Source organism: Neopelma chrysocephalum, unplaced genomic scaffold (genome assembly GCF_003984885.1).
Source record: "Neopelma chrysocephalum unplaced genomic scaffold, ASM398488v2 Primary Assembly neopelma1_59, whole genome shotgun sequence".
In the NCBI taxonomy this organism is placed as follows: Eukaryota; Metazoa; Chordata; class Aves; order Passeriformes; family Pipridae; genus Neopelma; species Neopelma chrysocephalum.
In genome coordinates, this window is record NW_020897714.1 from 22,500,206 (window position 1) to 22,510,461 (window position 10,256).

The 10,256-nt window shown below is 43.3% G+C and overlaps 2 protein-coding genes across 7 annotated transcripts in view; one reads left to right on the plus strand and one right to left on the minus strand.

Annotated features, from left to right (window-relative positions):
* TDG (thymine DNA glycosylase) overlaps positions 1 to 4,793 on the minus strand; it is a 12,708-nt gene extending 7,915 nt beyond the window's left edge. For 2 of the 6 annotated variants that reach the window (XM_027680453.1, XM_027680452.1), the window contains exons 1-2: positions 4,525 to 4,613; positions 1,796 to 1,944 (exon numbers count right to left, since the gene is read on the minus strand). In XM_027680453.1, the coding sequence (XP_027536254.1) occupies positions 1,796 to 1,944; positions 4,525 to 4,547 (172 nt within the window). In that variant the 5' untranslated portion in view covers positions 4,548 to 4,613. Of the gene's footprint in view, positions 1 to 1,795; positions 1,945 to 4,524; positions 4,614 to 4,639; positions 4,667 to 4,752 lie in introns of those variants that run through there. The other 4 variants (XM_027680454.1, XM_027680458.1, XM_027680456.1 and 1 more) reach the window with 4 other exon arrangements.
* A 12-nt stretch (positions 4,794 to 4,805) lies between these two features.
* Positions 4,806 to 6,969, plus strand: CUNH12orf73 (chromosome unknown C12orf73 homolog). The gene is made up of 2 exons (XM_027680466.1): positions 4,806 to 4,996; positions 6,608 to 6,969. Exons 1-2 carry the CDS (start codon positions 4,889 to 4,891, stop codon positions 6,701 to 6,703), a joined length of 204 nt encoding a protein of 67 aa, XP_027536267.1. The 5' UTR covers positions 4,806 to 4,888; the 3' UTR covers positions 6,704 to 6,969.
* Positions 6,970 to 10,256: the final 3,287 nt, after the last annotated feature.

The following is a 10,256-nucleotide window of genomic DNA, read 5'->3' on the forward strand; positions in this document are numbered from 1 at the left end:
TATGAAAACATATCTAGCAGCAATTAGCTGCTAAATAGACAAAGTAATCTATTACTTTAAAACTGAGACTTCATCTTATTTTCAAAATTCATAGATGAAAATCTCCCTCAGATAAGAAATAACTATGGTAGATACCCAGCCACTGCCATAAGTCTGCAAACTTTTTAGGAGCTATTCTTGTAAGAAAGCTGTGTAAACAAAAGGGAAAACAAAAATCACGTGCAATTCCCAGGGCATCACTGCAGCAACTGCTTAGGGAAGCTTTAAGTAACAGTACTCAAGCTCTAGTCTAGTTGCAATGAAGAGAACAGAAGGGTCCAGATTTGGTGAGCCACATAAACAGCTTTTCTTTTCTACCTCTTGAAGAGTTAGAAGGTTTTTCATGTGACAGCATAATGCCACATAATGCTCCAACTCAGAGCAGTGAGAATATTTTAAATGAAGCAGGATAATGTTTTTCTAACTCTCACACTGATCAGGTACCTACCAGCCAGACACTGTCATGGAAGATGAACAATGCCAGGGCAGCCTTTCAGAGGATAATCCTAGAAATCTTACTATTTTCATCACAGCAGTAGCTGGACTCCAAATCTTTGTCTTTCATATATGTTCCTGTAAATTTCACAGATATTTGATAAATATTCCATCCCCATCTTTGAAGGCCCTACTCAGCTTACAGTTCTTGCAAAAAACAACACTGGGGAACAGCTTCCTAACAGACGATCACAGTTGTCCAAAAATACTTGCAAGTGCAGTCAAACAGGGTGCTCACGGTGACACTGTTATCCAATACTAAAACTGCAAGAGACTGACTACACAGCACTTGAGATGCAGCCTAACTGAAATGAATAATACTGTGACAGAATTGAGCAGTCACAACTATTTTAAACTAGAGGTTTTCCTCCTATGATTTTATCTGGCCACCCATTACAACTTTAACAAAAAAAAATGGTTATCAAAGGATGCATTTAAACAAGCAATGTCATTGCATGAACTGGCTGATAAGTTTCATTGGTACACAGAGCTCTGAGCTGTATCTAAATATTAAAGTAAGGTGAAACACTGTGTGTGAGTATTGGCTACTGAATCAGAATTTAGGCATAGCAGAGATCACTGCTTTTTTATGTCCTAAGAGTGAGCACAGCAACAGAACAACAGATATCCCCTTGGCATAGCTACTGCAAAGACTAAGTGTACAAAATCCTAAGGGGTGAAAAGAAAGGCAACACACAAGTACAGAGAGTACAAAACTTGTGTCATGTACAGGACACTTTCCAGCACTGTTTGCATCTTGTTTAAATGAGCTGCACTAAACCAAGTGATTTTTAGTCTATACAACCAATTCCCTACCTAGGACTACTACAACACACTAAGGAACCATTTAAACAAAAATATTTCAAATAAACAGTATTATATTGTACTTCTCTTGCAGAAATTTAAAAAAAAAATTTTTGAACTCAGAGTTTTTAAAATCCACCTTCTCTAACATAATATTAAACCCCATGACATTAGCTAAAAATTATGCATTTATCTATTGAAACAAAATTTTGCTTTTCCTGGAACAAGATAATTGTGTGAGACTGAACAACCTGAGTACATTCACCTGGGTTTACTTCTTGTCTTTTTAATTATCTGTTAAAACACGTTACTTAAAGAATACAATTAATCAATACTTCCTCAGACAGCACCAAGAAAAGGAAACCCAATATGTCCAAAAAAGCAGTTTAAGAGCAATATTTTTTTCCCAATCAATTACTACTGTTTTAGCTCTCTTAGCACAGCCCAGTCAATCTACCTTTCGGAGGCTCCTGAGCAATGTTTGGCTCTGGAATGCCCTCTAGAGTCGGCTGCTCAGCCATCGTTTCCATGTTGGGCACTGCAGTCATCATCTGATGGAATGGAAACGAGTAAAATGCTTGAGCTTGCTGAAGATATGCGTAGTATCTTAGGAGGGAGAGGAAAGAGACATAATTTGTCAACAATTTAGAAACTTGGTGATGTACTGTACAGACCATAAAAATCAAACTTTATCAAGGCTGGCATGTATCGCACTTATATTCTCCAATGACTCTATTAACAAGGAAGTAAATTATCCAAATCCATGAAGCAGTCCGGCTGCTGAGCTGGTATCAGTTAACAGTACAGTTCTTGTGATTACTATAATGTGGAATTAACACAACATTGGGAAGTGAAGTGTAGAGCTTTACCCTTTTTTTCAGGAAAAACACTCTGTAGCACACACTTCCAAAGCAAACTATCAAACACATCAGCAATTTACAACACATGTGAGTTAAAACTCTTTGGACTTCAAGTTTCCCAAATTTTAGATTTTATGTTGCAACGTTTACTTGATCTGGTAAGATCCAGAATGGATGAATCATTCTGGGCTATCAAGCATGAAGAACACACAGAGCCTTTGTTACTATGCAGATAATTAAACAGCTTTAACAAATTGTGTAGCAGATGTTGTCCAGTTATCACACACTGGATCCCAACACAAAATACTGCACTTATTCTACATGGAAGTGTTCACATACACACAAACTCAATTTCCTTCCATGCATAAAGACATTTTTCCATATACAGCTTTCTTCCTCCACACATTTATTAGTCACATACAGTTCTCACACCCCAACGCAAAATTCTGCTTTATACTGTCACTCCTTTCTACCTACACAGCCATTTGCTTGGCCATAGATTCTGCTGCTATAAAAATACATAGAAAGGATTTTGTGAACAGTAAATTTTCAGGAAATAATTTTATCATCTCAAAGCTATCAACAAAAACACCAAATAATTTTTAGACATAGACATAGACATATTTGTCTGAGAAGGCCAATGGCATCCTGGCCTGTATCAGAAATAGCGTGGCCAGCAGGACCAGGGCAGTGATCAACCCCCTGTACTCAGCACTGGTGAGGCCACACTTCAAATCCTGTGTTCATTTTTGGGCCCCTCACTACAAGAAGGACTCTGAGGTGCTGGAGCGTGTCCAGAGAAGGGCAACGGACCTGGGGAAGGTCTAGTGCACAAGTCTTGAGGAGCAGCTGAGGGAGCTGGAGTTGTTTAGCCTGGAGAAAAGGACGCTCAGGGGGGACCTTATACTCTCTACAACTATTTGAAAGGAGGTTGTAACCAGGTGGGGGTCAGTCTCAAGTAACAAGCAACAGCACAAGGGGAAATAGCGTCAAGTCGTGCCAGGGGAGCCTTAGATTGGACATTAGAATAAATTTCTTCATGGAAAGGGTTGTTAAGCATTGGAACAGGCTGCCCAGGGAAATGGTTGAGTCACCACCCCTGGAAGTATTTAAAAGCTGTGTAGATGTGGCACTTACAGACATGGTTTAGTGGTGGGCTTGGTAGCGCTGGGTTAATGGTTGGACTCAATGATCTTGGAGGTCTTATCCAACATAAATGATTCTGTAATTCTAAATATCTCAAAAGAAGGGACCATTCACTACTACACAATGAATTTTTAAGAATCCCACTGTAAATCAGATTTATACCAGAACAGCCCACACTCTTATGATCAAGCCACTGATTTTGAACCAAAATACCTGTCCTGAATCAAGGAGAATAAATATGAACGTAGGTCTGTCAGATTCCTGAGGAAGTTGCCTAATAAAGTCATGGGAGATTCTCAGAGTACTGTGAATACTTTAACCCCTCTGCTGGAAGAGTTCCATTTTATATAAAATACTTGTGCAGCTACTGAACCAAACCAAACTGATCTTCAGATTTGTGTTGGGAAATACAACTGAGACATGCAGAATCCAGTTCATAAAAGTAATAAAAGCTTAATCATGCAGAGCAGAACAGAGTGAGTAACAAAGATGTGAAACCAAGACCAGATGCCTTCTTGTAATACAGGCCTTATTTTTATAAAGTATCCTTCTTGGAAAGGGAATAAAATTTCCTTTACATAGAGAGAAAATTCGCGCCATGTCACAAACAAGTCCTCTAACCACTTACTAATGAGAGGAAACAGAACTTTTATCCCTACCTCTAAGTTTCCTACACATTTTAGGCCACATTTCTTGCGCGTGGGTTCAGAAATACAATTCTTTGTTATTGATGTATAACAAACATAACAAAATGTCATGGGACATTTGAATAAATATTTCCAGTTCCACGAGGAAAAGGTAGTGATTTATTCCCCCTCGCCCTACGCCCCCCCCGCCTTCAGTTCATGCTAAAAATGAAAGAAAAATTAAAAGAAGGGTAGAGAAGATTTGTTCACAAAACAAGTATTAAATAATACTCGGAACAAACCCGAGCAAGGAACGATTTTCAGCTCCCCCTCGGGACGCAGCCACGATCGCGGCCCAGCGCCCCGTTCCCCCCCTGGGGCCCGGCCCCTCCGAGCCCCGCTCTCCGCTCCCCTTTGTGCCGAGCAAGGGGCGGGAGGCGCCGCCACAGCCCGGCCGCGGGCCCGCAGCCCGCGGGACGTGGGCGAGCAGGAGGAGCAGGACCACGGCGGCCTCCCCGCGAGGCCCGAGCGCGGCCGCGGGCGGCCGGCGGTACCTGCCCAGCTCCTGGGGCTCCATGGCGGGCGGGGCTGTCCTTGTCACCGCCGCTACCGCCGCGACTGTCGCCGCTCGCCCCCCGCCCCCTCCCCCCGCTCGGCGCCCCGACCGACCTGCCGGGCGGCCCCGCACCACGTGACCCGCGCCGGCCAATGGGCGCGGAGGGCGGGGCCGGGCAGGGGGGCCCCGTGCCCCGGGGGGTGCGGGGGGTTCTGTCGCGACTTACCGCGCGCTGCCGCGATACTCCTGCGCGAGGGGCGGGACTCCACACCCTCTTCCCTTTTCCTTTTTCCCTGCCCCGCCGCCGGTGGCGATGACGCACGTCCGGCGCGGTCGGTGTGCGCGGAGTGCCCGGCCCGGCCATGCCCGCCGGCGTGCCCTGGCCCACGTACCTGCGGGCGCTGGCCGCCAGCATGCTGGCCATGTTCGCGGGGGCCGAGGTCGTGCACAGGTACTACCGGCCGGACCTTGTAAGTGCTCGCAGGGACCCGGTCGGTGGTGGCGTGTGTGCGGGATGGAGGGACTGCTGGAGGGGCTTTGCCCCCGGGAGACGTCCGGCCTGGCTGTGCACAGAGATCGGCCTCTGCAGGGGCACCATCCGGGCAGCCGGGACCGTGCTCTGCCCCCGTCTGGGCTCCCCAGGACAAGAAAGACAGGGAGCTACTGGAGAGGGTCCAGTGGAGGCTACAAAGATCATTAAGGGTCTGGAGCATCTCTCTTATAAGGAGAGACTGTGGGAGCTGGGCCTGTTTATAAATATCTCAAAGGCGGGTGCCAAGGGGATGGTGCCAGACTCTTTTCGGCGGTGCCCAGCGACAGGATGAACAGCAATGGCCGTAAACTAAAGCAGAAGTTTCCCTTCAACATGAGGAAGAACTTCACGTTGAGGCTGGCAGAGCACTGGAACAGGCTGCCCAGGGAGGTCACGGAGTCTCCCTCTCTCCATTCCAAACCAACCTGGATGCATTCCTGTGTCACCTGCTCCAGGTGACCCTGCCTTGGCATGGGGGTTGGACTGGATGATCTCCAGAAGTCCCTTCCAACCCTAACAATTCTGGGATTCTGTGACTTCTCTGGGGAGCCACCTCCCCTCTATTGATGTGGTACCAAAAATAAAAGCTGTGTAACCCCCTTCAAAAGGGGTCTCCGCTGTAGGAAGCTGGGTTTTGAAAAGAGCGTTCAAAAGTGGTGAGAAGGGGCTGTGCTAGATTTAAATAGACTTTGTTTCCGTGAGTACTTGAAGACAACCAAAAGTTGACTTTAGAAATGACAACAGGCAAGGCTGTCAAAACTACAGTCACAGAAATAAACTTCAAATGAAACAATCCACCAGGAATATTAATGATTTAGTCCGTTGGAGGCCTGACTTGTAAGTTTTCCCTCACCCTCCTGCTCTTGATTTTTGTAATTCACTGTGCTATTTTCAAATGGAAAATAAGTTTAAAAAAATTACCACGCTTGAGCTGTCACTTCAAAATTTAAGCAATGAGGCTTAAATCATTGATAGATGCATAAGAATTTATGTATTTTAGTAGTCTCTACTGTAGCCTTCATTACAGAATGATCAAATGATCTATATCCCTAAAGTAGGACCAATTTTGAGGAGGTATCGTTCTTGAAATGTCATGTCACCTGGTACCTTTTTTTTAATTTTAAATTTCCTCTTCAGCTTCAATGCTTAATTCCTAAATCAGGAAGGTACAGGCAGTGAGACATTGTCTTCTGTCACCAAGAGAAAGAGTATATGTGGAAACTTCAACTGTTTTAGACATCTCTACCAAGCTTACTTTCTTTAATGGCAAAAAAGCAGCTTTGTTCATTTAAATGAAACTGTTAATTCTTTCTTTTACCTTCTTTTTTGTTTTCCCAATTATATTTTGCTATTTTAAAATAAAAGTCAAATTACAAAAAGGTAATAATTTTTAAGATGTTTTGCGTATAGGAATTATACTCTGTTCAAAGAAGAGGGCAGTATAATCATAGTTTAGCTATAATGCTCTTACAGAGTGTGATCCTTTACTGTTTTGTGAGTTTAGTGTTTCTTCTGCCACAACACTGATGTCTTTCTCTGTTTTTAATAGAGCATACCTGAAATACCTCCTAAGCCTGGAGAACTGAGAACAGAACTGCTGGGTCTAAAAGAAAGATCAAGCAAAGTTCAGACTTCACAACAGTGACCAGAAGTTACTTCCGTTGTGAAAACTAGGACTGATAAAATATTTATTCAACTGTTTAAGTTGCAGAAATATGTATGTGAAATACTGTACTGCCTTAATGCTTTTTTGCTTTCCCTTAAGCAGAGTTTCAGGCAGCATTTAAAATAAACATACAATGAGTACTGTTGTTAAAAGTCCAGTTGGTTGTGTGCCAAAATAGTTGTGACTTCTTCAATCTGGATTGCAGTGTAACTGCCCTTCAGAATAAAGGGTTAGACCATGACAAAGATGAATCACTGACAGGAAACCTACTTTGGTCCACTGTAAGGCTGGGATCTTACAGCTTGGTCATTGTAGTTAAAATGGGGCAATGCAGATTACACTGAAATTACGTACATTTGTACTCCATTTGGGTACCTTCATCTGTTTATGGCTGCTTTTGATAGCTGTAAATATACAAAACTCTGAAATAACAGATGCAGGTTTACCTTTCAGTTCTGAAATAGGATCACCACAAAACTTGCACCAGGAGGTGGAAGGTACAGAGTCAAGATCCTGTAAAGGTGGCACAACAACCCATTTTTGAGTGGTACACAATAGAGCTTGTGAAGGTTGGGGATTGTTTTCCCTTGAGAAAGATACCAAGATAAGGCACAGGGTTCGTACTCAGTTCTCACTCAGGTTTAACTCAGCGGGGTAAAAACCACAGTCTGATAGATTGTGCATTAAGGAAACAAAAAAGCTCCCTAATTCCTCCTGACAAAGTACGTGGATGTCTTGTAATAGCAGAGGGATCCAGAAATGATCAGTGAGAGTGCTACTTTTACATCTGTTCCAGCTGTGAAGCTTTTATTTATGTCTGCATAAGTTGGAGCGGTTTTTGTAGGAAGAAAGGTTTGTAATTCTGCATGTGTATGTGCCTCTGCTCTCCCAGTTTTACAACTGTTGGTGGGATGAGATCCGCTCCTGCTCTTATGTGCTGTTCAGGATGTAGCCTGCACTTAGCAGGAGCAGGTCACAGGCTCTCCCTCTCAGGCTCCTTTATCACTGACAGCAGGCATTGATAGAAAGGCTGTAGTAAAACACATGTTAAATCCAAATGAAATCAATCAGTGAGACCATCTTTGTAAGTCCAGTTCTGGTGAAAATACTTTTCCCCCTTACTGCACCTAACAAAGCTGAGATTAGCAACCTTCCACCTCAGCATAAGAGAAAGTTTGTTGCAGAGGCAGTTTGTTGAAGAGACAAGATGGGGCAGTTCAGCAGTATTTTGTTCCTGTTCTAACTGGGGCAGGAACAGCAGTTTTTCAATGATCCCTTTACAGAGCCAGGATTCACCAACTCCTTACCCTGTTACTCACACTTTGTCAGAGTAGCACCTCTGTTGTTGATTTCTGACATGAAAAATGTATTTCTCCCCCTTTTCCAAAGGTTTTTAACATCTAAAGGCTGCAAAGGGAAGTTTCTAGTCATTAGGCTTGGATTTCTAAGTGTATCCTGTTGCTGCTGGAAACTGAGCAACATGGAGCTCAGCCTTTTCTAGCGCTGAGGGAACTGTCCTCATTAGTGCCCATCTAGGAACAGCAAAGCTGACAATACACCGGGTTTTAACAGAAGTGACACCCCCAGCGTCAGCATAACTGCAGCACTGAAAGAAACAGCCTGATGGGAGACACTTCTTCCAGCATTGACACCATTTTGCCTCAGAGCTGACAAATAAGTAGGCTTACAAGTGCATTTTGTGCTTATTAATAGCAAACACTTGTCACTCCAGGGTCTAGAGAAAGCAGCTGAACCACAGCTATGTTGCACATGATACTCTCAGCTGAAGTAGATGAAGAAGCACAAAGCATGACTCAAGTGTGCTCTTTATTATTTCTGAAATTGAATTGTCATCCTCAAACCCATCAAGGCAACGAGAACTTTAGCTATACAACAGAGCAAAGGTTGCCTAAGTCTACAAGTAATTAACAAACTAAGAATACTGTAGCAAGCAACCCTACACTTCCAATATTCCACTTTGGTTTGTTGGCTGCAAAAGCTCTCCCAGCCATACAGGAGTGAGTTGCAGTTGCTGCTCGGGGTCAAAGAGAGATATAAAGGTGGGAGTAGTAATGATATACTCAGAAAGATATCACTGAAAATAAGTGATACTTTTGGAAGTATTAAAGCCTCAGCAGCAGTTGATTGCTACACAGCACAAAAAAAAAAAATAAAAAAAAAAAAATCACACTGCTACAGTAAGAATAACAAGCCTCCAGAAATGGTGCACCTGCCCAGGTCACTAACTTACTGCCAAAGGCTGCTATTACAACTGACACTGCCAGGTGCTGAAGGACACGCTGGTGTCAGACCACTCAGCATGAGCCAGTAACAGAAGGCTCTTCTCTAGGATACTACTACACTGAGCAGAAACCAGAACTCCGAACTCTCTCAAAAACACCCCAAACTAAGCTTTCATTCCTTAGGTCTCAAACAGCATACTTCAATAAAACTATCTCTCTACAAACCCTAACACCATAACCACAGTGATACGTGGCATATTTATTGCATGGAAATGCAATATAGAAGCCTAGTAAAAGTAAATGGAAAGCAAGTTCTTCAGGTCAGTGTTTAGTGCTCTAACCTAATTAACAAGTTTATTTTGCCTTAGATTGCAGAACCTTGTAACTTCACAGAACTTCTGTTAGGGAAACAGTAGTGAGGGGTTCTTAAGGAGAATCACGATGTAGAAGTACCACGCTTATGTAGTTCTTCCACAGAGGAAGGCTAAAAAACCCCAAAAAACAAACCCTTCAGTGCAAACACTTTCTACCAACCCTGTGAAGATGTTTTAAAGTAGAGGCACTACTGAGAAAATGCAGTGCTTCATCCAACCACTACATAGAACTAATGTAATGAATAAAAGTGGTGCCTCCAGTTTAACCTCCCTGCATTAAAATCTGGTGTCAATAGATTTAGCTTGAGTTATATTAAGTATCTGTAGTGCTTTGCCATACTAAAGAGACACAGAACAATAGTGATAAAGTTTAGGAATAACAGCGTTAAGGAGTAACCATGAGAAAAGAACTTCCACACCTTTAAAAAAAGCCTGTAGGAAACAACTGCTGTAGCTACACAAGTCAAAGGCAGGGTTTCCAAGTACCACAGAGGATGGTAGCAGCTCACAGGCAGTAAAGCCACCTCTGATGAGGGTTGTCCACATACCTAGTGAAAGGAATTCCCCCCCATCTCAGCTGTAAAGCTACCACTGCCCAGCCCAAGTTCTAATGCCATTTTTAAATGCCTTGTCTCAACTTCAAGAAGTTATGTATCTACTGCCATCTTAAATACTTTCTTCAACTAGCAAGTACAACACAGCTCTCAGATACCAGGTGCCTTTTGACAAAGCAGCACAGCAGGTTTGTAAACACAAAACCCAACCATAGCCATATGCTACACTAGTTGGTGTGGCTGTGCCAGCATCAAAAGGCATGAGGATTGCCAACTGCCCAGTTGTGCAAGGGACCATCCCTTTATTTCTTTGTGCCAGCCCACAAGGTGAGCTTTCCATATATAAATTTAAAGTTAGTGG

Excerpts from the sequence above, each read along its gene's own strand:
- CUNH12orf73 (XM_027680466.1), top strand. The coding sequence starts at position 4,889 with ATGCCCGCCGGCGTGCCCTGGCCCACGTACCTGCGGGCGCTGGCCGCC. Across the intron at positions 4,997-6,607 it reads GGTACTACCGGCCGGACCTT|AGCATACCTGAAATACCTCC; the intron begins GTAAGTGCTCGC and ends TGTTTTTAATAG.